This window comes from Poeciliopsis prolifica, unplaced genomic scaffold, assembly GCF_027474105.1.
Source record: "Poeciliopsis prolifica strain line A6 unplaced genomic scaffold, Auburn_PproV2 SCAFFOLD032, whole genome shotgun sequence".
NCBI classification, from domain to species: Eukaryota; Metazoa; Chordata; class Actinopteri; order Cyprinodontiformes; family Poeciliidae; genus Poeciliopsis; species Poeciliopsis prolifica.
Genome location: NW_026562407.1, coordinates 836,598 through 863,557, shown reverse-complemented (window position 1 = coordinate 863,557; position 26,960 = coordinate 836,598). Strand labels below are relative to the sequence as shown.

General features: G+C 41.1%; 1 protein-coding gene across 2 annotated transcripts; it reads right to left on the bottom strand.

The window, feature by feature from the left end:
* Positions 1-1,455: 1,455 nt before the first annotated feature.
* gigyf1a (GRB10 interacting GYF protein 1a) lies at positions 1,456-25,048 on the bottom strand. 2 transcript variants are annotated; one of them, XM_055051107.1, is made up of 25 exons: positions 24,795-25,048; positions 17,514-18,162; positions 17,367-17,430; positions 15,374-15,503; positions 15,157-15,252; positions 14,858-14,975; positions 12,625-12,733; positions 12,144-12,343; positions 11,027-11,256; positions 9,788-9,908; positions 9,480-9,674; positions 8,956-9,128; positions 7,526-7,694; positions 7,209-7,432; positions 6,196-6,296; positions 5,985-6,085; positions 5,830-5,903; positions 5,559-5,696; positions 5,155-5,349; positions 4,857-5,068; positions 4,582-4,739; positions 3,559-3,722; positions 3,115-3,159; positions 2,656-2,800; positions 1,456-1,805 (listed from the first exon to the last, which is right to left on the bottom strand). In XM_055051107.1, the coding sequence occupies exons 3-25, from the start codon at positions 17,399-17,401 to the stop codon at positions 1,738-1,740; spliced, it is 3,201 nt and encodes a 1,066-aa protein (XP_054907082.1). In that variant the 5' UTR covers positions 17,402-17,430; positions 17,514-18,162; positions 24,795-25,048; the 3' UTR covers positions 1,456-1,737. The 2 variants fall into 2 exon arrangements, with proteins under 2 accessions (XP_054907082.1, XP_054907083.1); XM_055051108.1 differs by having other exon boundaries at positions 14,867-14,975.
* Between the last annotated feature and the right edge of the window lie 1,912 nt (positions 25,049-26,960).

Here is a 26,960-nt window from a genome sequence, read left to right as displayed (position 1 = left end):
GCACCGTTTCTGTGCAGTTGCACATTAAAAGATGCTGTGTTTTTTTTTTCCAGAGTCAGAAACTCGACACCTTTCATTCACAAGATCGAGAGCTGACAAAAGGCAACGTGATCACACCCCAGAAAAAAAACAAACCAAAAAAAAAAACGAACTGGACTAACCTTTCTGATGGATCACCACCCCCAAAAAAAACCCCAAACACCTCCACCCACCCCCCCGAAGACAACTAGAAATATTTACGATATAAACTTACAAACTTTACATACAATGTGCTGAGCACCGACACACGTCACATCCGCTCTCGAAAAGAGTTAATGTCTCAATGGCCATGCACCCTATATCAAAGTTCTTAGGCACAAATGTGCATTCATACACGTAAAAAAAAAAAAAAAAAAAAAAAAGCACATACAAAATGAGTACCTGTAGTCTTAACTCACTTCTATGAACAGTAAATGAACACATCCTCTGAACCACACACACACACACACACACACACTCTCATTCGTACTTAGAAAATCTCACTCGGATGCACACGCGCCGACTCCCCCCCTCATGATCCGCTGCGTCCGCCGGCCCGTTAAGGGCCGCAGAGAGGCAGAGGGAAATAAACCAGCGGTGAGCCATCATGTCATGAGAACAAAGCTAACATTTACAAAATGTATGCATCTTTTTTTCTTTTTTTTTTTTTTGAATCTATCTGAAGATGAAGAGCTGGTGAGAGAAAGGATGTTTGTGCAGCCTGCCCTCTCTCTCTGGTTCAGTCACACTCTCGGAACAAACAGATGAAATTCCCCATTTGGAAAAAAACAAAAACAAAAGAAGGGGGTGTACACACACACTCTGAACATGAGGAGAAATTACTGAACAAAATAAGACAAAAAAATGGCCTCTTATGTTTCATACATCTCGGTAAGCAACAGGAAAATAAAAGGAACATTGTGCAGACTGTATCACACTCGCTCGCTCGCACACATTCACAAAAATATTCACTGCTATAAACTAACCCCATTTGTTGGATTTTTTTTGTTGTTTTTTTTGTCATTTCTTTTTTTAGGCAAGTGCAAATCTTCAAGTTTTTTTATACTCCATTTTTTTTCAATAGCTTTACTTTTCATATAAATGTAAAAAAAAATGCTCAACAAGAGAAATATCAACAGTGTTTGTCTTTTGAGAAAGGATTTGCTTTCTGATACGGTTCAAACTGAAAAAGGTCCCCCTGACTTTTCTAAACCTAACTTCGTCCCGTCGACTCCTGCTCCTCCCCCCCGCCCCGCCCCCTGCCCGCTTCCAGTTCAGATGCGCGTCGTCGGGCGCACATCGATTCCAAACACAAATGTACACGTGAAATTAAACAACTAGTCAAATCCCATCTCAATAAAGTGCATTAGTTCAGAATAAGGTGCTTAAAACTTTTGAGTGCCAGAGGAAACCCCCTCCTCACCCCTCACCTCCCCCGGCTCACCCCCCTCTCCCCTGCTCTAGTGATCAACTGGTGCAGCAGGGAGCCCTGTTTTTCTTTTTTTTAAACAACAAGAGGGAGATAAAGGGATTAACCCTTCACCCTCTCTCATGCTTTGCTCCCTTCCCTTACAGAACCCGACCCAAACCGATTCCACCCTCCCCATCCCCCTGCTTTCCCTACCCCCGGTTCCCCAGCAGTGCACATTCGTCATCAGGTTTGTCTGATTAAAAGACAGAAAAGGCCTCAGGTAGCTATTGCTGCTGCGCTGCGTCACATCAGTAATCCTCCACCATCTCCATCTCATTCATGCTCAGACATTCGCCCGTGTTGTGGAATGAGTACCCTGCAGGGGACACACACAACGCAACGCTTAGATCACAGTTTCTACAAGATCAACGCACACCTGACATTTGTCGTTTTATATTGCTTAATTTTGACACTGTTTTGTAATGAATTCGGGCATGGACTGATTTTATTATGCACTGCAGTCATTTTCTACTCATCATGACCAGGAAGTTAAAGTTCAGGCTTCCCTGCTCACTTTCACTGACAAAATCATCACAGCGTAATGAGTAAATAATTATATTTAATTCTCTGTGTTTTAATCTTTAAAGACGACAAAAATCAACTGGATTTTCTGCGGTAATCATAAAGAACCGCAAACCTCTGTGGGCAGATGGAAATACTACACATATCAGTTAAAAAGCATCATCCAGCCCTGCTGCACAGAGAAAGGAGAAGTGAATATTATTTTGTTTAAAAAGCTGCCTTTTGTGCAACATTTTCAAGCCTCTGTTTACATGTGTTAGCAAAATATGCCTGGGTTTTGTAACAGGCTGCTGGTCTTGGTGTTGATGCTCCCGGTGTGGCAGCGAGAGAAAACACAAGTGTGTGTGGGTGTGTGAAAGAAACAATCCAGTCAACCCAACTGTGCGCAGCCTTTTGAGCAAGAATCAACTTTGAAATTATTAAATTAATATACTAGACATTATTAATATACTATCATGTAATTCTCCGTTAAAGTGATACCATTTCTTTTTGCCAATTTTACATTTATGGAAATAAAACAGAATGTTTGCGTTTATCTCAAACTGTCAGTGCAGTACAATGAAACAGAGAATGTCTCATCCAGTTAAAATACAGCCCATGCCCAATTCAGTCTGAATCTAATCAAAGAGGCTGGTGTCGCTTACCTAAGATGCTGGGATCAGAGTGCAGCATCATGGGTGGTTTCTTCTTCATCTTTCCTCCCTGGTTGTCATACAGACCAGCTTTGCCCATGTGGTTGGCCTGAAACATGGACTGCAGAGTGCTTGGATTCATACCTCGCATTGAGTCCTTAGAGTGAAACAAATAAACCAGAAGTTACCCACATGACCTCAACTCTATCAGTTAGAACTCTTTTATAACAAATAGAATATATATGCATTTATAAAAGAACATTTTTGTCTTTCTAATAGCCTTCATTTCATGCTACATGCTTTAAAAACTAGAATATCTGATGTAACCTTCGTGTTTTTGTTTGTTATCAGTTAAATATGCAGCAGCCTTGTGAAAACTCGGCAATAAAAGATCCCACCAAACCACTGAGTCATTACTGTCTATTACTGTGAGCATGTGGAAATAAAGAAAGCTGGTTTAATCATATTTACCTGCAGAGGGAAGTTCATGTTCAACCCACCCACTTCTTTTGATAGCTGGAAAATGAACAACCAGAAAGGACATAAAAACATTTCTGAACATTTAATTACATGTTCTGATAAATTCAATACAACATGATAAATTACTTTATCCAAGAGAATAACTGGAATAGATTTTTTTAACCTAGATTTATCCTTTCATATATCAGGACTTCACACTCAAAATTATCAATTATCAAAATTAATGCTGAATATGTATATCAACATATTTTTGCATGCAAGACTGAATGATATTAGGAAAACATGTTATTCTCTCCAGCTACTAGAAATAAAATAGAATATTTCTACTTCAACAAGATTTTGGTGAAAATAAGATAATAATATCTCCTTTTATTGTGTGTCATATTTCTGAAATGCATGGTTCATAAAGCTGTTCGGGGCCGAGGAGAGCCGTACCTGTTGCTGCTGTCTCTGTTGGTTGGCTTTCTGTTTGGCACGTCGCTCCAGAAACTGTTTGGCGAACTCTTTGGCTTCCACTGTGTCCCCAAGGTAGGACCGGATGAAATCCAGCACTGCATAGGGAGACTCCACCTCCTTCAGGTACGCCACGATGGTGGCGACTGAACACACACACACACACACACACACGGTGACCATGGTTACTCGAGGCAGCAGAACCAGTTTATTCTGCAGTCAATTGCAAACTGTTGATATTCATGGCCATCAACTCTGACTGTATGAAACAGAGTAGAGAGCCAGATTGTTACACCTCCAAGCTACAAATTGCAGATGTCTTGATTTCCTCCTACCTGAACAAACCACCAGACAAATATCCTGTTTATTCATGAAATCTGAGTTTGACACTTTGCCACCACGACTCTCCTGCAGGTGGTCTGTTGTCCAGGTAATAATCAATTATCAAATTAGCTGACAAGTGGAGTGAGCAAATAAAAAAAAGCCCATTTGTTGATTGACAAAAAAATTCAGAGTTTTAATTTAGTAAAACTGTACAAAAGTATATCCATTTTGCACTCAAGATAAAAACCTTTCAGCCAAAACTGACAGTGTTCGCTTCACCTGGATCACATTTACTAATGAAATAATTTATAAAAGGAATTGGTTTATGTGTTTATTTGTATCTTTTAATGTGTTTCTGATTGTCAGAATGACTGAGGAATTAATAAATTACTAAAATAGTCATTAGTTGCAGCCTTATATGTAAAGTTATCATTTTTCTTCAGCTCAGTTTCTTTCAAACTTCTACGTTGACGTCATTCATCTTCAGCAGACGACTCTACATCCACGAAATGTCAGAGCCGGGCTAAGAAAACAATTTGAAATGCAGGATTGCAGGGCTGCAATCAACAGCAGCAACAGTGTAGATAATAATGACGAGTCTTCAATGCGCTGTGCTAAATTTAGGCTGAACTCTCCCCGCCTCTTGGCAAAGCTTAATGGGTAACATGGTGGCGTTCCTACCATCCAGAGAGGAAGAGGAGTTGTTGGCAGAGGTGTTGAGAGCGTGCAGCATCTGTTCACACCAGGTGGTGAAGCCGTCCTGAGGCTTCATGCCCTGCAGCAGCTTCAGCAGCTTCTCCTCGTCCTCCGTTCTCTTACGACGCATCATGTACTGATCACTATGAGAGAAAACAAAAGGCGCATCATGTACTGATCGCAATGAGAGAAAACAAAAGGATCTGTGATGAAGAAGTGGATTTCATTTGGTGCAGAGTGAACTGTTTAGCGTGCCATACGTCAGAGAGGGGCTGCTGCGGCTGTTCTTCAAGCCCAGGTTGTTGTTGGTGTTCCCCCGCAGGCCACCCTGGTTCTTCACCGCCTCGTCCCACATCCCCATGCTGCTGGAGGAGCCGCCGCTTCCTCCCTTCCCCTCCAGACTGCTCCACATGCCCACGCCGTCGGCCCACTGCCCGCCCATGGAAGAGCTCCCCATGGACAGTCCAGGATGCTGCGAGGCAAATATTGAACAAGATGTGTGGGTGTGTGTTCGGTTTCCAACAACGTCCCACATTCATGCCAAAAAAAGGAACTCACTCTCTGCTGCTGCGCTCGCTGCTGCTGCTTTAAGATGCGCTCGGCCTCCTGCATCTCCAGCATGGTCAGAGACTTCGCTGTCTTGGAGAGGCCAGAAGAGGGCGAACTGCTCCACCCTGAGCCCCCCACTGCAGGTCCCTGCTGCTGGGGCGACTGCTGCTGCAGCAGCTTCATGAGCAGTTCCTGCTGCTGACGCTACCAGCAGAAAACACACAAAACATTTTTGTTTTACTGTTTTTAAACAGCAGAACTGCTATTTTATTCTAGAATGTTTTTAAACTGAAAAATAGTTCAGTGTTACTGCAAGACAGATTTAAAATCCAGTTCCTTCAAAATAAATCTGATTACTTTGTTTCATTAAAATAGTTCTTGCTTAGACTCATGTTAAAGCTGCTCCTTCTCACCTGCTTGCGTCTGTAGAGCTCCTCCTCCTCCCTCCGTTTCTGCTCCTCCTGCTGCTGCCTCCTCTTCTCCTCCCTCCTCTTGCGCTGCTCCTCCTCCTCGCGCTTCGCCCTGAGTTCGGCGTCTCGCCTCTCCTGGAGCTGATGGGCAAATACCAAATTAAAGAAACATTTCGACATGCCTGAACGGAAACTGCGGCTGGGCGATACGACAACAGCCACTCTCTGTATGTCAACACCAAAACAATCGCAGCACAGATTGAGTAGAACTGACCTTCTGAAGCTGTTCAAGAGTTGGACCCTGAGTATTAGGATTCATTGTTAAGTCCCAAAGACTGGCTTCACCGCCTGAGTGAGAATAAAAACACTTAAGTTTATATTTTATCCGATGCTTTGCTTGCATCGTAAAGCAAACGGTCCCTACTGTACCTGACGACTGTGAAGCTGAGGTATGCATGTCCCACAAGGGCCCTGTATCTGGCACTGACATCGACCGGTTCATCGAAGGCATCATACCCTGCTCACTGCACCTGCAGCACACAAACAGGTCCAAATGGCTCAGGAGACGGCAGCTAAGTCATTAAATATCCAATTCAATCAATAAAACTTGATTTATTTCAAAGGGAAACTGAGAGGAAACCTGTTAATGAGCTGGAATAGCTGCTGCTGCTGGAGCTGCTGATAGAGAGCTGCCGTCGCCAACTCCTGCTGCTTCTTTAGCCGCTCCTGGTCCAGGTTCCCCTGAAAGATCCAACATGGAGACTCAGCTGTCATGACACAAAAAAATTAAACAAATATCACAATAAAAGATCCTTCAGTTTAATATTAGGGTAGGGCTGGAAGATTTTTTTCTTCACTTTCTTTATAAAAAAAGAAAGTAAAGAAAATATTTTCATAAAGTGGCTTTTATTCAAATTATCCCTCTGGGAGTTGTAGTTTTACGAGAACTTTTGTCTAATTACCAGAATATGGTCATATTATTAGCAGAAAAAAGATGCAATTTGCAGGGAAAAATAATCTTTAAATTTGAAGAAAATTTCTATGAGAAGAAAACTTATTATTCATCATCTGACATTTCTAACTCAGTTTGTGCAGATCTTTCTTCAAAACTCAATTACACAATCAGTTCAAATTACTGTTATAATACAGAATACAAATACTTAAACATTTACCAAACTTCACAAGATCCTGAACATTCCTCATTTTAATGTTTTGTACTTTTTGGGGGTTTTGTAAAAGCGACATGTAATTCTGGTATAATTAAAACAATATTCTGATGTAAATAAGAAAATAAAGTAAGAAAATCAACTTATTGCCTGTATTTTGCAGTAGAGCTGACCTGAATTCAAAGTCCAAAAAAAATAGAAGCTGTAAAACACGCTTGTTAAAAAAGATGGCCGCCCTCAGTGTGCTGAAATCACTCTGAACTTTGAAAACCTAAAGAGTGCAGTGGTGGGGAAAAAGATATAGATTTTCCAAAAATGTAATCTTCAAAAACTTAATGAATCAAAATCATTTTACAGCTATGCATCGGGATAACGAACTGATGCATCGGCATCAGCTCGTTATCGACATGATGCTGGTGAGAAAAACATCCTGCTCTGTTTCTGAGCTGAAGAGGAAAGAAACCCTGCAGTCTGAGGTGGAACCCACCGTCCCAGCGGGCCCCCGGCTGCTCTGCGGGCGCTGCGTCGGCGGGAGCTGCCTCACCAGCAGCGGCGGCGGTGAGGGCCCGGGGGCAAAGGGCACACGGCCCCACATTTTGATGACGTCCCCCAAGGGCTGGAAGCCCTCGTCGCAGCCCCGCTTCACCAGCAGCGTCATGGTGAAGTAGCCGGCCTGGAACCACTCGCACATCTCCACCGTGGTGAAAGGCCCTGCAGAGCAGAGGAAACCCACAGGTCAGGCTGCGCGACGGTGAAGCTTCAGGTTAGTAACCATCACAGGTGATGTCGTTGGTGAAACCGTACCCTGGATCTCTCCCTGCGGGTCTTTGTAGAACCACTTCATGGCGGCTTCGTGAGACAGCGGCAGAGCAGCCGCTGTGTTCCGGCTCTCCTGCTGCTGCTGCAGAGAATGCGTGAAGCATTCCTCCTCCATGGATGTGTCCTGCAGCGACGCCACCATCTTCTCTGCCTCCTGCACACGGGTCAGAACAGGGTCAGTACTTAACATTCGCTTCCACCGCGCAACCCTAAAACCAACCAGCCAGGACTTTCTATTTGACCCCAACCATCAGCTCTGTGTAAGATATGTTGCAGCTTTTTAACATTCCAGTTGAATAGAGGAAATCTTTTACAACAAACAACTTCTAGACTTTATTAGGCAGCAGTAATCTGAGGAGGGGGATTGCTGCCCCCTCTAGCAGAGTTCAGAACAAAATAAAAGAAAATAATAGATTGCTTCATGGTGGTTAATATTTAAAACTATAGTCGAGTCACTTCAAAATTTAAACAACTGTGGAGCTAAATGTAATTTTAAATAAACTGAATCCATTAAGATATCTTGTTGTCTTGGAGATGATCAATCATTAACTAAACCATAACCAATAACTTTGTCACAGTAATTCCACTAATTAATCCCTTGCAAATTTAAAACAGGTTTATTCTGACATAAAATCTAAAGTGGATAAATGTCAGGAACAACATGCTGCAGATCTGAGAGATGCAGCTTAAATATGACAACATCACTGTGGGATGTAAAGGTGGAAGGACATAAGGATGGTGAAAGAAAGAAAGTAGGACTCAAGGAAGTAAAGACAAAGCATGAGTCGACAAAACATAACTAAATGAAAGGACACAAGGACAAAGAGAAAGGAAATAAGGAAGGATGGACAAAAAAGCAAAGATGCAAGAAAGAAAGGAACATAAGACAAGGAAGAGGAAAAAAGAAAAAAGGATACAAAGTCATGGTAGACAAAAAAAGGTATGAAAGGACACAAGGACAAAGGAAGAAAAGGAAGGAAGGACAAAAAATTAAGGAGAAACAAAGGCAGAATAGAAAAGGACAGAATAAAGGAATGACTAGAGGAAGTATATGATAGAGGAAGTCAGAAAGAAACAGTCTTCCATCTTCTTATTTGCATTTTCTATACTTTTTACTTTAAATAGATGAGCTACACATTTCCAGAAGCTTTGAGACGACTGGGCTCTTAAACTAAAACAGCTTCCAAACAGTCTGGGAATAGAGCCGTGTTGTTTTCATTTCACTCTTTTTAATCGCATTCCTGATGCTGCCGATGTGTTTGGGACTGTGTGTTCCTCCTGAAGCTGGAAGCAGCAACAAGGACCCTCCTGTTTACACAAACAGCCCGGCTCTCAGCCGCCCACAGTCACACCTGTCAGGCTGGCTGAAACCTCAACGCTGGAAATACTCAAACGGTTTATTTTGGTATCCAAACCTGTTGCAAGTGTTTCAGGCCTTCATCGTCCTCGGGGTCTCCTCCAGAAGGAGGGAGGAGCGGAGCAGCAGAGGAGGAGGGTGGGGGAGGTAGGCTGGAGGAGGAGGTGGAGGCGTTGCCGGCGGCGAGGATGGGGCTGAGCTGGGCCTTGGAGACCCCCACCGAGGCCAGGTCTGACACAGAAAAACAACAAGCAGTTCAACAATGGAGGCTATTTTTAGCTCCTCTGATGAGGAGGAGCAGAGCCGACTGCCGGCTCCGGGGCCCATCCAGCAAAAACAATAACCAGAGTGTTAGAAGACGGGGATAAAAATATACCAAAGCAAAACTAAACTCGATCCTCGACGACAAAAAACATGTTGGACCAGAGACACAAATCAGAACCTATTCTTATTTAGTTTGTAACCTAAATAAAAACATCTGGTTTCAGATTAAATCCAAGGAGAAGTTACTTCAGATTGAACAAACTAAGAATAATAATTAAAAAAAAAAACATCCAGGAGTTTCTGTCTTTGGAAACCCACCATCAGCAAGGGCGCTGCCGGCCTTGACAGAGTGGCTGTTGTTCATCTGAGAGTTCTCCATCACCTGACCAGCACTTTCTGGTTGGAGCTCCAGTGATGGCGGGGCACAGTGGGCTGGGGGGGAGGAGGAGGAAGAGGACGGTGGTGCTGGCTTCATCTTTTCTTCCCCGGCAGCAGGAAGGGAGTCTTTACTCTCTAAAGGAGCAAAAAGAAGACAGAGTTTGAATGAAGATTCCTGTTTTTATTATTATTATTATTATTATTATTTCTCTCTGGGTTATGAGGCATTCTGTTTTATTTTTACGTACCCTTGTCTTTATCTCCGTCTCCATTGTTCCTCTCTGCATCAGGGAAGCCATCGTCCTCGTCATCCTCCTCAATGCCTTTAAAGTCCAAATCTTCCTCCAGGATTGTCTCCTTTCCACCTTTCTAATGGAATGAAAGAAAAAAAAAATAAGTAGGTCACAAACCTCAGACTCACAGATCTGAATATTGGAGACAGAAAAAAAATATTCCCACTTCAATACATTAAGAATGACAATATAAAGGCATAAAGGCAGCAGAACCAAGGTTAGCATGTCTACTCTACATGTTGATACAACTTGTTTATATTTACACATGTACAATCTGTGAAAACGAAACTTATAGAAAAAGTAGTTTGTTTCAAAAATCCAAAAGGTTCAACTTAAGTCAGGGTGCGACAATAAATTGACGCAGATTTTCTTAATTTTGGGAGATCAGTGATCGACTGAAATGTGAAGCCGGTCTGAAGTTACTGTACCCTTTTGCTCTGCTGTGAGTTTTTTTTTTTTCACTGACAGTTAACAATAGTCACTCCTCTGTTGCCAACTGAGTAACTTTCAGAAAAAAAAGATTGGTATGAACCAAAATCGGAATAGGCAGGTCAGGATGCAATTGGTGCACCCATAATTTGAATGTCGTAAAATTTAACGACTTGTGTTTCGGCTGCTCTTTGTCTGGGCACAGGGCGCGTTATGTGATACGGGAAGGAGGTCAGCATTGTAAAAAGGAAAAAATGTGAGGGAGAAAATCCAGATTTATTGGATTAATAAAAAATAAATGTGCACAGAATATTGTAGCTTTGCAAAGGAAATAAAAACAGCCTGTGATTTTTTGAAAACTGGCTTCAGAAACTAGTCGCATGATTCACTAGGGGAACATTTGCACAGCAACAGCACCATCAATCAAAACCTCCTTCTCCCAAAAGAATTAGAAATACTTGAGGAGAGGATCTGTATTATTACAGCTCTGAAGTAGGTTTATTTTAAATGAAGAGACACTTCTATCTGAAGATTTGTCCCAGTAGAAGACTCTCTGAATGAATCATGAAATGTCACAAGAAGCTTTTCATTCTCATTTCATAATTTCATCCCGAGTGGGTGGCATTAAAAGCAGCACTGCTGGCCTTTACAAATCACGTTGTAAAGGCCAGCAAAGCATTGATTCAACATCAATGAACAAAAACTTCCAGGTTTGAAAAATTAGAATAGCTGAATCAAGAAAGGTTTTTTCCTCCCCACACGTACCTTTAAGGGCATGAACGCTCCAGAGGAGTCGAACGTCCCCATCTCTCCGTCCTCCTCATCCGTGCACCACTCTGGCAGGCCGTCCCGGTCGTCCTCCAATCCCTCGCTTCCTGCGCGACGGCGGCCAGCGCCGTGACCCTCCGAGTCCCGGAAGTCAAAATCAAACTTCCTTCGCCGACCTTCACCTGCACCGCTGTGGTCCCGCCAGCCTGCTGAGCGAGGACCACCGTCTGAGAAGCCACAGGGTGAAAACCGCACAATTAGTCTGATGCGGTAGCAGCAGTTTAGTTTAGAATTTAAATCTGAGATGCATTTAACCTCAAAACATCTACGGGTGGAGGAATCAACTTGTCCGTTCTAAAGAAGTGCCACTTCCTGAAAACACTGTCATGGCAACTCGCTACATGATGTAAGTAAATGTCTATGACTGTCTTTGGCTGGACAAGCAATTTCTTGCTTAAAACTCCCAACTGTTCCAAAATTTCATTTTGTATATGCATTTTTAAAAATAACTGAACAGAATCTGACATATTGGCACTCCTTGACTAAACTAGATCTGGAAACTGCTTTAAAAAAATCCTCTATTTCCATATTTTTCCATCCTGGTACCAAACTGTTTTGAATGTTAATTCATATCTGGAAAAAAACGATTCTAATTTCCATACTTGCAGCACTCCTAAATGAAACTTACTTCAACTTGTGCTGTGAAAATCTCTTAACAACCTCTAGGTGTCAGTATAGACCCCTTAATGTGCAGGACTGCCACGCAGCAAAGCAAATAAAAACATTCACTATAGGCACATCAAGTTAACTTATAAATAAATAAAAGCACTTGCAGCGCGCATGTTTAATCAGCCTGTTCTTATTAAAAAGAGTTTACTCATTTTTGTGCATTATGTGATTATTCTAATAAATATATGCGTTAAAATACTTAAAAGAGTGCTTATACTTTTTAGGCTTTGTATCAATTAACTGTACTTGAAATCAATTACTGTGGCAACACAATAATCTAAAGTAATAAAAAGCTTTTTTCATTTGTATCTGAAAGCAAAAACTGCAGTTTCTTTTTTTTTTCCTCCTAAAAAAAGCATTGCGGTTTCACTGAACGTCTCCCCACCGTCCCTGCGGGATCCGGACAGCCTCCAGTTGGTTCCTGGCTCGCCCTCGTCCTCCTCCTGCTCCTCACGGAGGGTGCGCCAGTTGTCGCTGTCAGCCCTTGTGTACTCTTTCCTTACGGGACCCACGGGACCGCTGCTTTCTTCGAAACTGGGCCGCCCCACCTCCCGCCGCAGCGGCTTCTCAAACCGTCGCTCGCCCCTGAGGAAAGGCGGGAAATGGGAGGAAAATTGCACCGGTTACGGAACAAACAGGAGATAAAGGCCACAACATTACTCGCTTTTTATGCCGGAGGAGAAAATTTGGATCAAAGCATCAACATGATTATTTTGTATTCATGAGCGAAGAAAATATATAATTTCAGTAAAGGTAAATGGGAAATTATTCCTGCGAATGTGAGATAACCACGAGCCAAAATATTCCAAGGACAAAAAAACCCAAAAACTTTATTTGAACTATTTCCCATTTAGTTTTTCTCTTACCGGTCGTCCCAGCTCTGGCTGCGATGAATCTCTCGGACATTGCGACCAAATCCCACCTCTGTGTCCTCAATACTTCTTTGGTAGAATCCCCCTTCGCCGCGGCCTCGGCCTGCGTTTCAAACACACCAGTACGGTTAACGGCCGGAGAAAATGCACAACAGAACACATGAAAAACAGCCAGAGTTGGAAAACAACAAAGTCGCTCTGGCTCAGATTAGAGCTCTAGATGTAAACAAGCTGTTTGGATCAAAATTTGATAGCCTGATATTTTAAGCACTACGCATTTCGCTCCTGAAGCAAATGATGCCTTCCTCACAAGGTGGTAGAGACATGAAAGATATGGATTCATCTCCTCGTGAGAACGTTGAAGTACCACAGAGGCTTTCTGAAGGTTTCCACAAAACAGAGATCTTTTAAGACTCTTTAAGATCTTTTAAGACCATTGACTAGGAAACATAAGACCTGGAGAGCAACAGGAAGGTACTAAAGGTAACTGCATATTTTACACAGTAGTAGCGTCAGCCAACCAGCGATAAATTTCAATAGAATGGAAAAACTAGCAGCTAGTTAGCAGTAGCTACAACCACCTCAAGTCACAAAACACAATGATTATGTTTGCAGGTGACTCAAATGTCTGCCTGATGAAAAATGTCCTTGAGAAAAAAAACACTACATAAGAGATTAAATAGTCCTGCCACAATAAAATTTAAGACATTTGAGTATTTTGTAATTTGTAAATCAATTTAAGACATTTTAATCTGACAAACTATACATCTTTTTTTTTTTTAAATCTTAAATAGCTTTGTTTTCCTTTATTGAATTTCTCATGCTGACAGATGACTCATCTCTGTACTTAAAACTCATCTTAAGTACATGTGGGAGTTTATTTTTGATATTTTTCTGCCCAAAAATGACGATGACTTGGAATTTCTCCCTCTCTGTTCTCAGAACCGTTTAGTCTATAAGAATGAACTTTGCTTTGTCTGTTGCTGCAAAGCCACAAATATTTCCTTATATAAACAGTGAGACTTTGTTATTGCAAATCCTTGGATCGGTTAAAACAAACTCGGTTCGGTTCATCTGGTTAGCGTAAATAATTGGTGTTCTGAAAGCATTTACCACACATTGTTGCTTTTTCCCCCCCCTCAACAGATTTTAATCCTTTTGGTATGAAATGAACTCTCAAACTGAGCCAAACCAAATATTTGACATTAGTTCGGCTTTGAGAAGGTTATTTGCGGTTTAACCAGCAGCTCGTCTCACACACCGCTGGAGCAGAGGCCGAGTGTTTACGCTGCGTTGAGAAGGTGAGTTCCTGAAGCTCAGAGGTTTCACGCAGGTGTGGCGGGACTAAAGGACGTTTATTTACACATGCAGAGAGGAAGCGTGCAGGTTCAAGATGGTGGATGAAAGAGGAAACAAACACTTGAGGAGCTGCCTTAAATAACTGGTTTACTTTTCTCAAATAATAGCTATTGTAGTTTCAGCCAGGCGTTTCACACTGTTGATGTTGGAAGCCTTGGCTGATTTATCCTGAGTGCTCTGAAGTTAAGCTGCTTCGGTTTTATTTCTGATCTGGTACAGGGCTTCTGCAGGTTTCAGTGCAGTAATGTTAAATAATTTAAGACAATTATTTACATCAACATGTACTATGAAATAATACCTTTAATAATCTAATTTAACAATTTTATAAATATGTTTAGCTTACTGTATCAAGTGATGTGGATTTTTCTTAACTCTTTCATGCGATTAGTATCATCTTTATACTGCATGTAGAAACCTCTATAATACAAATCAGGTTTTATTCCAGCTGCATCAATTTTCTTTTCAAATCAGACCAGCTTCCCACCATGAGTTTGGCGTCTTCACTGAGTTCCTCCATTTGTCCACTAATGTCCTCTAACAAGCCTCTAAGGCCTTCACCAAACAGCTGCATTTATACAGAGATTCAATTACACTCAGATCGAATCGATTTAACTAATTAGGTCACTTCTAAACATGGTTTGTTGAACTGGAAAACATTTTCTACTCCTACAACCACTTCATGAAAAATGCCAGTGGGAATAACCCCCACCCAAAGTCCAACCTCCTTTTAATGTGACTAAACCTGAAAACTTCTGAAATTCACTAAGTTCAGACCAAGTTTGGATAAAGCACGGAAAGCTGTGAGGCCTAAAACTTCTTAAGCTTGAAGAGCCGGTATGACCTCTCAGAGCTTTAGGTATGACCTCACCTCGCCCACCTCGAGCGGCCCCTCGTCCACGGACGACTCCCGCGGGTGCTGGCCCTCCAACTCCCTTTCCCATGAGCCTCAGCACTGCCGCGCTGTTCACGGACATGGAGAAGTTCCTCTGCAGACAGAGCGGAAGAAGGAAGGCGAAAGAATGTCAGAAATGTGAGCTCTCTCTTTAGATTAGTGGCTCTAGTGGATAAAACAAGGATTGGAACGTGCCAACATTAGATTATCAGTGAGAGAGAGAGAGAGTGTGTGTGTGTGTGTGTGCGGATGTGTGTGTGTGTGAGGAGGCAGACCTGCTCCTCCTCGGTGAGAGGCACCAGTGCCAGGGGCTGCATGGGCTCATCTTGCAAAATAGCAGCAAACTCCTTATCCTGCATGTCCTCTGGGACCTGCAGAGACACAAAAATAAAAATAAAAATAGAAGCGGCCTTTCTGCGCTGCAGAACAGTTTGTAGGTCTCTGGGTTTCTTGTTTCCAAAAGGAAACAGAGCTAATGTACAACATTCTGACCTTGTTGTCTTTGATATAAAGTGCTAACATCTCCTCTCGGCCGTAGCGATACTCGGCCAGCTTGTACTTTGGCATGGCGGGGGAAGGAGGGGGAGACGTCACACTCCCCCCACTGGACAGTGCACGAAGCCTGGAGAAAGAAAAACACACACATTGATCATTTTTCTCATAATCAAAGATATGAAACAAGTTGCATTCCTCTGTCATTTATTGTAGTCTTTATTTTCCCATCCATCCATCCATCCTGTGCTAATTTGTCGGATTCAAGCGACACACTCAGCTCTGCTCTAAAGACATAGTGGCTTTCCAAGCTGAAGATTTCATTTTAATAAGCCATTACAAGTGGGCTGCTTTCCAAGGGCTTAACAATGGCTCCATTCACCGCCGGCACAGAGGCTGGCATTGATTAGCAGGCTCATATCAGAACCAGATGCGGCTCAGAGGTGGAGAGGAATGGAAAAGGTAAAGAGAGCTTCAGGAGAGGCTGGATGGCGGCGACCAGCATCTTGAGGGGAGAGGCAGCATTCCTACACATTATTGCTGGGAAAATCCAGATTTATCTGCAGCTGTTCAGGTTTATTATGAGGAAAGAGGAGGAGGACACAAGGAGAGGAGGAAGAAAAGGAAGGACGAAGGGCAGCGGAAGAAAGGAGGAAGGTCACAAAATGAAGGACTGGCACAAAAAGGTGGAAGGAAGGAAAAGAAAGAAAGAATGGAAGGAAGGCAGAAGGAGATGGAAGGAAAAGAAATGGAAGGAAGAAATGCACAAACAGGAAGAAGGAAGAAAAAAAGGAAAAGACAGAAGGTACTACTGTCTTTCTATACTCTTCTTCTATTTGGAAGTAAACTAAATCCCAGACTTTTCCAGGCTGCATGGGAATCCTGGAGCAGCTCCAAACACTTCCAGGTGACTTCAGCCTCTCCACTTGTGTTTACTCTAATGAAAGGGAAACGACTGAAATGCTTTCCACACATTTTAATCTAAACATCATTTCTTTGTAATAGTTGCTCCAGCAAACCTTAAACCCTCGCAGGCGGATCGTTTTCACTTTGAGTTGAGCCGCAGTGACCGACATATCGCCCGCACCGCTGCCAGGCAGCACAACCTCAAACGATGCGAATAGTTCTGGAAAGCCAACAGGCATAAAAAGCCTTGTAAACATTCGGGCAGCTGTTAGCGGCGAGCGCCGCGCGCTGATCCGGCTCCGTCGCTGGATTAAAGCGAGGAGAGCTGCTGCAGATGTGTGAGGAGGGGAATATTATGTGAGGCTGGCGGAGAGTCAGGAACGCACACAGAAGTCCCAGGGCGATGGAGACGGAGGGATAACCCCCACTAAAAACCCCAACCGACTCGCTCAGCACGGCTGCACACACAGCCAGAGGGAGAGAGAGCAGCGACACAAAGACCTACCTCCATTTTGACTTAGATAAGACTTTAACTAAAAATCAACCATTACTGTTAATAAAAAAGGTTTCTACACATTTTAGTTTGTCTTTTAAAATGATTCTGTTGAGCTACATTTCAAAGCCATTGTTTTCATTGATTCATTTTGAGTAAATTTTTTATAATTTGTCAGTTTCACGTAAACTCAGGAGCCAGTATGGGTAAAAACAAATCTGTTCATGTAAATATGGAGTCAGGAAAATACAAGAAAGAAGGAGGACTGAGAGGGGAGGAAAGGAGGAAATGATGAAAGGGTGGAAGGAGGTAACAAGGGAAGGAGAACTTTCATGTGTAGGATTGGCATGAATATAAACCTAACGCTTCTGCCTCAACCTTTTCAGTCAAGATGTTTAAGCTGTTGTCCTTTGAAATGTTGATGAATTGAGTAAAACCATCACAAAAATCAAGTCTCTGAATGTTCGGTTGGTGTCAAGCAAAACTATTTCACTTCAAAAAAAAAAAAAAAAAAAAAGGATAAACCTACAGTAACGATGCGAGAACATGGACAGAACTGGACTTTTGATGCAAGAACTGTGAACCAGTAGTTACCATTCTGGGCCGAAGTTTAGAGTCTCAGCAGTCATATTCCTCACGTCCCCACAGAACTGAGTATCTGAGGAGGAAAAAATATACACTTCAACACATATCTCGGACAAATAAAAACAGCAAAATGATGAGTCGTTCGGGTTTTCTTACCCTGTCCAAATAATCGGAGCAGGCTGGACTGGGCTGGACCAGGCTAGAGCTGGCTGGATTTAGTTAGGCTTAGGTGACTAGAAGGCTGAGTGGTGCTTAAGCTGTGGTCACAGAACAACTCCCCAAACACACAAAGACCAAGAGAATAGCTGCCAGTTTCAGGTGCTTGAGGAATACCAGGTTATCAGGTCCTAACTAAGGAAGGAAGGGCTTTTGATGATCGTTTGGAGAATGGAAGCTCCTGCTACTCACAGCTGAAAACAGTTGTAAAACATAAAAAAACAACAAAAAATAAACAAAAAGAACTTCCGAAATTGACAATGGACAAAAATAAAACTCTCTTAAAGATATAATGTTTCCGTTCTTTTGTTTTACAGCAGTTGTATCTCACATTAAAGTTAAAAATATGAACCAGTTCGTCAAAAAAAGAACAGGAAACGCAAGGTGGAGGAAAAAAAAAAATAATTGAACAGCCGAAAAACAACACAAGCGGCTGCTGGAACAGCTGCCAAAAGCAGGCACGACTCGCGCTCCTCGTCGGCCTTCTCTCCTCCTCTGCGCCTTCTCTCCTCTCGCTCCAGCTGAAATGTGGATTGACGGAGACCTTTGAGGTAGCTCCTTAATTTCCTGTCCTCCTCCCTTTGCACGCCTGGAAAGGAAAAAAAAGCAGAGATTCAGGGACGGGATCGGAGAAATTTAAAAAGGAAATCCCAGGATATAAAACGCACACTTGGATGTATTTACACCAGATGAGACCAAAACTGCTATTTTTAGTTTCTTCTGAGGCAAAAAGCCTCGACATGCTATCATTACCAGCGCGGCCGGGACACTCAGAAGCACCGACATAGTGCGATTCATCAGCAATGGCGAGCTGAGCAGAGGGGAAGGCACCGTGGCATTTCTCCACAGAACAAATTAAAAACTGCATTTGTCAACCGCTCGGTCGAAGCACCGTGTTTTCTCGTTCAAAGGGAGATTTTCCATCCAGAAATGCAGACGGCCTATTTCAGTAGCGCTGTGAGCCAGCTGCTGCTTAAGCCAGGCAGCTGGCCGGGGGATAATTCCTGAGAAATGTCATGGAAACAAAAACAACATCGAGGCAACTTATTTTCAATAAGTCATGCCACTGGGTCCGAGCATCACATCCTCATGTTCCTTCAACTCCAATCCAGTTTACATTCAGGATAATGGCGGTAACTTAGCTGAAAAATAAACAAAACACATATTTGGACTTTCAGCTGGACTCCAGGTTGACTTTTTAGTCCCCCAATTTTACTGGCTTGTAAGAATGAAAGCGCAGACGCGTCTCGGTATTTTCTGTTGCCGGGTACAATGACCGGGCTTCCCGGGCCTTTTGACGCTTCAGCGCCCAACTTTCCAACGTAGGTTTGACTTTATTAACACCCCTTTTTTGAAACACTAAAGCCCACTGATTGTGGTCCAGATGACTGCATATTCACTGCATCACACACACCAACACACTTCCTTATTTTATGGTGCCAATTTTAAAATGTTCTATCTGATGTACAACTCAATAACAATGGTTCTGGATAACCTTTCGCTGCTTACGAAGCTCAAAAAAATGTATACCATTTCCAAAAGGAGTGGTCAGCAACTCTTATGGTACAAAGAGACGATTGAAGTAGGGAAAACGGTAAACTTATGGAAAACAACAAAAGAAAAACACTTGAATTGGCATGTCTGCTGTCTTTAATACCAGAAAATATCAGACGATAAATGAAGACCAAATTAAACAACCTAGTTCATAAAATATTTAACTCTTCAAAGGTAAGTTTTTTTTAAGATATACATATTTGTGCATAGAACGCAGCAACAGAAACTTAAAGACTTCAAATACTAGCAGTAACGTGAACACTTAAGAGTTTGTAAGGAGCGGTGAAGGAAGGATTTGTGATTACGCTCCTTTCTGCAGTTTGTGATTTTGCCTCTTCTGCATTTCATTCTTTCACAATTATGGTTATTTCAAGTATGAATCATTTATATGTTCAGCATCAACAGGGCCAACCTGTGATTAGGAAACTAATATGAAACTGACTTGTATGTCAGAGTTAAACACTTTAAAATGTTCTGAATTAGAAAGCAAGGGATAATTTTATCAGGAAAAACAAGTGTTTAGTGATATGCAATAGAGGTCGGTTGAGACAAAATGGTGGTAAATGAGGAGAAAAATAGAAAATTATAGAAAAAAAAGTTCTGAAGTTTTTCTTTAGTCTTTTTTTTATGATTCAGACTTTTTAAAAGCTCTGACATCTCAACTCATTTCTGTAAAAAACATTTTTGATTCAATTAAACATAAACAACCTAAAACTACAAAAATAAAATTACATAAATTGGGCCACATGGCTCTTGATAGAGATGGTGGTTTTGTACCAATCAGATAACAGATTAAGAGACTTTCCCCATTAATGCATCAAACGGAAACTGAGAACACTGAGGCTTTTCATCAGTTTTGATTCATTTCATGGTGTTTGATTTTTACAATTCAGATTTGACCTGCTGTTCACCAGCTGAGCTCATTTAGCAAAACAGAAGTGGCTTCTTCAACCCAGATTGGTGGAGCACCATCTTTAAATCCATAATCTAGTGTTTTAAATACAAAATACCCACGTTGTGATAGCGGTTTGGACGGTAGTGCACAGCAAGCAACACCAACCCATATTTAAACACTGAAAAAAAAAAATTTAATAATGGAAAGCTGACCTACTGAAACCCTGAGAAAACAACACCATCACTCCATCAATAAAGAATCAGTTTTAAAATTATTAGTGTTGCTCATGTCTAAACAATAACATGGCATCAACTTACATAAAGCCAGAAACATTTAAGATATAAAATAATGTAAAACAGAAGAATCAGGTAAAAAAAAAAAAAACTGCTGTGACTAATGCTGGTAGTATTTTGTGCCTTTTCTCCCCCCATCTACCGCTGTTGGGTCTTGTGCAATGTGAGGCGCCTTGTTGGAATAGTTGGGTAACACTTTTTTCAGGAAGTTCAGTGAAATATGATTGCAGAAGTGAGTTAAGCAAACCTTTTAAGTCATAAAGAACTAATTTAGTGAACTTAAACACATCTGTGTCTGTGTTTGATGGAATATGTTGATACGTACAGCCACACATTACATTTCAGCAGATTCAAAAACATTAACTTGGAAAGTGGCTGAAAGGGGAGATTATGGGATGAGTGTGCTTGCACCACATACCCCCAGAAAAGCAGAAGTTTCCAGAGAGCAAATGAAAGTTTTGCCTTGAGCAATAATTATAAACAGGGACTGAATCAATAAGTGCCAGAGAAAATGTATGATTCTACTGTGACTAGTAATGCCACCAAATGGGCAAGATGTACAGTTACATTAAAAACAGCCTGGAGCTTAAAGATGGTGAAAACCAACCTCCAAAATCAAACCACGGGGCAGCAAAATGCACTTTTTTTCCCCTTCAGAAGCTAACCAACCAGGTATTTTAATACATTAATATAACTGTCAGTGATCAAAACAGATCAATGTTCCCTTGCTCTGCTCTGACTGATCATTAGCAGGTCAAATACAGATGACAAATTTCAGATTCTCTCCATTGATTTGATATAAGTTAGGGAATCTTGTGATTCAAACCTGCAGTGTAGTTTTTTACTTTCTAATGAATGTTTACTACATCTCAAAGTTTAAAACACGAGGGTTTGCATGTGATATAAACCTTAAAACAAAAATGAAAATCAGTCCAAAGCTAAATCGGCGCCTCAAACCACAAAGACACGAAATAGGCCATTAACTAGTTTAATTCTAATCTGTGCGTATCCATCACACACTGTGTGCACAATTATTAGGCAAGTCTTACTTTTGAGGATTATTTTATTAATCCCCAAATACAGTGCTCTCGGTTAATCCAACATATTAATAAACCTCAGGCATGAATGTTTTGGAAAGTCAAAGTGAGATCTGTGTGTCTTCTGAGAATTCGCACAATTATTGAGCAACGATTAATGTGAGAAAACATTACACAACTAAATGAATAACACACTTTCCCCATCTAAAATAAAACTGCCCACAAGTTTTCAATTGAGTGCAGGTCAGGTGTGAAAGAGGAACATGTTTTAAGTTTCTCATCTTTAATGCAAACAGTGCACTTAGATGTATGTGATTAAGGATAAAAACATTATTTTTATTGACAATCCAGACTCCATCCTGTTACACTGATTGAAGAAAGCAGGTTCTAAAATCTGGCAGCATGTTTGGAAGTTAATATCAACCTCAGAAGGTAAAAGCACTAGCCCATGCCAGGAGCCTGCCTCCACCTTGCTGGTGTTTGACTACAGGTGGCGCTCTGTGCCTGTTACTGATCCATCCATCTGGACTGAATGAGCTGACCTACTCCCTGCTAAACAAACTGCCACTGAGTGAGTTACAAATGGAGCTAAAATGCTTTTAAACTCTTGAAATGACCTTAATTTTAGCAACTATGGTGCAACTTTAAACTTTACCCTTTTAATATGAGAATATTTCAAATGTCTTGGGAGATGTTCCCAAAACACACATTTTTCCATTGATTTTGTGAAGAAATCCCTGGATGTTTTACTTCTCATTGCAAATAATTACATTCCACTGATCACATTATGCTGCATTTTAGGCTACCTGACTTCAGTCGTATCATTGACCTGATCCGAAACAAAAGATCAAAAAAAAAAAAAAAAAATGATGCAACGTTGGCAATGTTGTTTTTTTTTTTGCATTTCAACAGCCTGACCTGTATTAATGTAAGGATATCTTAGCTGGCTGAAAGAATCACATAACTTTATTCCCAAGTGTCTGATTTAAAAAACCTTTTAGCTCTAGATCAGTTTCCTCTTTTGCAATTCAAACAATCTCTGCTTTCATTTGTCCCCATTATATATTAAATAAAGAATGCATGAAACTATTAACTGTTTTTGTTGTTGCTCTCCACCGCTAGAAGGTATTTTGGTGTAATTTAAGACATAAATGATCATAAAAATGGTAAAACCTCACCTTTCACCATAGCATTTAAATCCCCAGTAGAACTAGTTGGACTACCATCACCACTGTTCAAATTTTAAATATCATTGAGCAACTTTAAGACATAACCACATATCAAGATCACAATAAAGATAAACTACGGAAAAAAGTGACTCTTGTCAACATTGGAACAAAACGTTCCGGACCTGAGGAAGTCAGATCCTAAACAAAAATAATAATAAAATAATAAAAAAATCACCAGCACCTTTCATTAAATGCATGGAAATTTGAAACTGTGTCTAATAGTTGATTCAAAACTAAGAGGTAAAGTGTGCGAAGTTGCAGGTTGAAAAACCGGTGAGAATTGCTTGTTACAGTGCCATCTACCAGGATTTCCCCCAGAGTATTATAAACACGGCGGCTCGCCAGGCTCCACCTGTCCCCCCTGCAAGGTTAAGCATTATTTATTTACTTTAAATAGGTTTTGAATGCACCAGCAACAGTGATGGCAAAGATGAGTTAAGAGCATTTCCATAGTGTCACCACTTTCTGAACTCACCCGTGATCAACGCAAACCTCTAAAAGCACAACTACAAAGCCGAGTTATAGTCACACTTTCAGGGGTTTGTGTATTGGTCTTTGTGAACAGAGAATGTGTGGGAGAGCGTTTACGTTTCATATATGATGGCTCTAAACGTGTTCTGGCACTTGTTTGTGTCTGCACTGCAACTTGACAAAGTTTGTGTAAATGAACGACACCATCAATAAATCACAGACCGGTCTTTTTCATTCACAGTATTCTTCGAAGCAGCAGCTTGAATAGACAACCGATCAGAAAACATCACTAAACAAAACGGGAGAATTCAGGAAAACACAAGAAAACTTAATACAATAAACACTTGAATTTTGTTCATTATGTATATTTACATTACATACCGCCAGCTGTCACATTGTTTAACATGTGAGGCAGTTTCTACCAAGCGGTACAATACGGGTCAGTGCAATTCAGAACACTATTTTTTAAGTTTCCGCTGTAAATCTGGCCCAAATGACTAGCCGGACCAAACCATTCCTTCAGTAATAGACCCATACAACACTGGTAGGGTTAGACTGGAGTTATCAGCGCCACACTACAGTCCACTGATTAGCATGACGCAACATTAGGCGGGTTTAATCCCACCTGCCCATTGACAATCCAACTGATGGTCTCTCCTGAGTACACTGGATGATAAAATAACATACTTGGAAACGAGGCATCAGAGATCTCCAAACTGAGGGGACATTCTTGTGTTTTCGATTACAAACTCACCAAACTTACTTCTATGTTCAAAATAGGCACTGCCAATCTAAATCAGTTCCAAAAATGTATCACAAATTGAACAGTTTCCATTGATATAAAAAAGTGTCAAATCCTGCATAACTTTGTTTTTGTGCCATTTAAATGAAGCATTGCTCTTTTAAGTGGTGCCATTCATTTAAATGTTGAATAACTTAATTATCATACGTGGCCCAGGTAACACTACTTTCAAATATTGTCACTTTTATTACTATATAAAACTAAGCAAAAAGATATAAAACAATTATATTTGTGACTACAGTGAGGTTAGCTGGTATCTACAGCGACAAAGTTTTTAATAATAAAGCTAAATCAAGGTCACTGAGCCAGAGGCGTTACTGGTACAATATGATTTGAATGTATGAAATATACTCTGATAACCGACTGTATAAATCTTACTAACAACTATCACTCAATGAAGACGGCTTAAAAACAAAACAGTGGTGTAAAACGCGTCCCAACGACGGCTAGCGTTGAAATAACTCATGTTGACATTAGCTACCGAAGCTAAGTTAACATTCAAGCTATAATAAGCTAATTACGGCGGATTCAAACAAAGCGACAGTAAAAGTAATGGTTTCAAGCAATAAATGTCAGAAAATATCCCCTTTCTGCTGCACACCAGATTCAACTGGCCGCCTAAACTCGCTAAAGTATGCGGTGGATCGTAAAGGCCTTGGCGTGTCGGTTCAAATGACACCAGATATGATGGCGGAGGGGGCGGACTGTTGGGAATCTGACTCCCCGGCCTACTCCGCCGAGCTGCCCCAACACCACCTTCCGCGGGCATATCGCTGCTCATTTCTGCAGTGATGCATCGCGAACCAAAAATAAGCAACGCTGCAATTTAAAAAGCTGTAAAAACGGCGTAGTGAAAGCGCAGGCCTCATGGCAGAGGCACCGTGGCGGAGCGGTTAGCTCCTGTTAGCTGCCAAGGAGGAGCGAACAAGCGGCTGCTTACCTTCAGACTCCTGCTCTGCACGGTGCTTCTACAGCCAATATATCGTATGCATTGGTCTTTTTAAACACTGTAAACGTATTCATTCGACAGAATAGTACTCTGAGGGAAAAAAATCGTGCTCCGTGTTTTTATTTATTAATCTGTTGGTTTTTTTTTTTGCCTTTCTCTCTCCTCCAACGGTCGCTCAGTGTGTGTGTCTGCTGGCTCCGAGTCGCTGCTGCTGCTGCTGCTTTTCTCTTGTTGTTTGTGTTTCAGAAAACATGGCCGTCCGTGTGACACCACGTGACTGTACATTGACAAGCGGAGAGCCAATGTCGGCGCAGCGCTAACACACCCCTGTTTACCAGCCTGGCCGCTAACTGGTGTGGACGTCTCTAAACGGCTTTCTGCTTTTATTTTCTAACGGGATTTGATTAATTAGCCTGTAAAGCTTTACGGAGAGTCCGGTTTTTGCGGGTTGCATTTGAAAACAAGGCGATGAACGTCTTTTGACACGTGTTTCAACACGAGGGGAAAACAAAGACGCTCCCTTAAAGATAAGGCTAAATTATTATGCCAAAATCATGACTTGTAGGGATACTTGTGAGGAATATTTTGTCAATTTGTGCAATTATAAGTTGGGGTGACTGCATGTGTGTAGAGTGAACACTAGAGGGCGCCATTGAACGTTCAAGAGCAACATAAATAGATCGTAAACCATTAACACGCAGGTGCGTCCCAAGAAATCCCAGAAATTTCGCGCACCCATTTGCAAAAAACAAAAAATCATGTCTTGTATGTTGTTTTTAAAGCAGGAAGACACATGCACATTTTATGATTTCTTTTTCAGTAACTGCCCATTATGTTCTTGTATTGTAAATTTGCCTTTACTCTGCAGAATATTTGTTTTATTTTCAGGTTTTGTACATTTTTATTAATGTGCAAATCTACATGCTTCAACTTGAGTAGCCTTGGTAAATTTTAGGAAGACTGTTCTGACATTGTTTTTGGACACTGTCTGAAACACTCATGTCTTTTTTCAGTAGAGTTTTACTCTTCATCTAGACTGTAACTGATCAAAAACACTTTGATGTTCTTGCTACATAGTGCGTCTTTCACATGTTAAGATCACTGGTGGCACATGGCTACTAATCTCCTGTTTCTGTGCATGATTTTTCTTTCCGCTAAAGATTAAATCTTGATTTTATTCAGTAAACGACCAGCTTCTTTAGCAATAACCCCTTGTGGCTTACCTTGCTTGTTGAGGATGTCATTGACTCCTAGACAACTATCAAGTCATTACACCATTATATTATTTATTAAAAATATGTGTCATTGGCACTGTGAAATATTCTAATATTCTAATAAATTTTATTTTCTTTTAGCTCCATCTGTACCATCCTCATAGTCATTGTCTCTCCTCTGAAAATGTCCAAACCATCTGAAATAGCATTGACTGTGTAAAAGGTCTTAGTGTCACCTTTTCTGCTGATGTACAGAAATAAAAGAATTTTTTTCATGCTAATATAAATGTCTGAGCATGTGCAGGGTTCATGCTGCGGGCGCTCTTAAACTACTAAGTGAACACAACAGAATTTAACTTTAAACATACTGGTTTTGTTGTCATTGAAGAAGCAAAACGTCTTTGAAACAAACACATTCCCTAATGTGCATGATGACCTTGTGATACTGTCACATCCAGAAAAGGTTTAAAATGGTGCAGAACATGTTTTCTGCACCATTTTACCTTGAAACTGTTTACTGAGACAAACTCACAGCTCTGTCAAAGTTTTATTAGAGCAATTAATTTAGATGAAGTTAACCATAATAACAGTTTGATACAACTTAAGAGGAGAACTTTAAAAAGAAAAAAGTGATAATATATATATGATCAACTGTCATTCATTCCTTAAAACATTGCCTGCTCAACTGAAACATTCCTTTCAGTCCAGAGTTGTTTAAATTGCTTAGAATGTGACGCACATTTTTCTGGACAATGCAAAGAGAAACAAAATGTCCTAAAAGTTTCAACAGATCAGTTTGGGTCAAAAGTCATTCAGCCATTTTGGTCCTGCATGTTGTTTATCCTGTCTGCTGAAAATGTTTACATGAAAATCAAATAGTTCAATAACACGGTAATAGTTATAACTGAAAGCTCAAATTTACTGATGCACAGTTTTACTCTTC

What these genes read in the sequence shown, in the direction of transcription:
- gigyf1a (XM_055051107.1), bottom strand. Translation starts at nt 17,401, where the DNA reads ATGACTGCTGAGACTCTAAACTTCGGCCCAGAATG. An exon ending in CTAAACTTCGGCCCAGAATG is followed by an intron (nt 15,504 to 17,366) that starts GTAACTACTGGT and finishes TTCTTTCTCCAG; the next exon opens with GCTTCGTGCACTGTCCAGTG. An exon ending in CGCAGCAGCCCCTCTCTGAC is followed by an intron (nt 4,740 to 4,856) that starts GTATGGCACGCT and finishes TTTCTCTCATAG; the next exon opens with TGATCAGTACATGATGCGTC.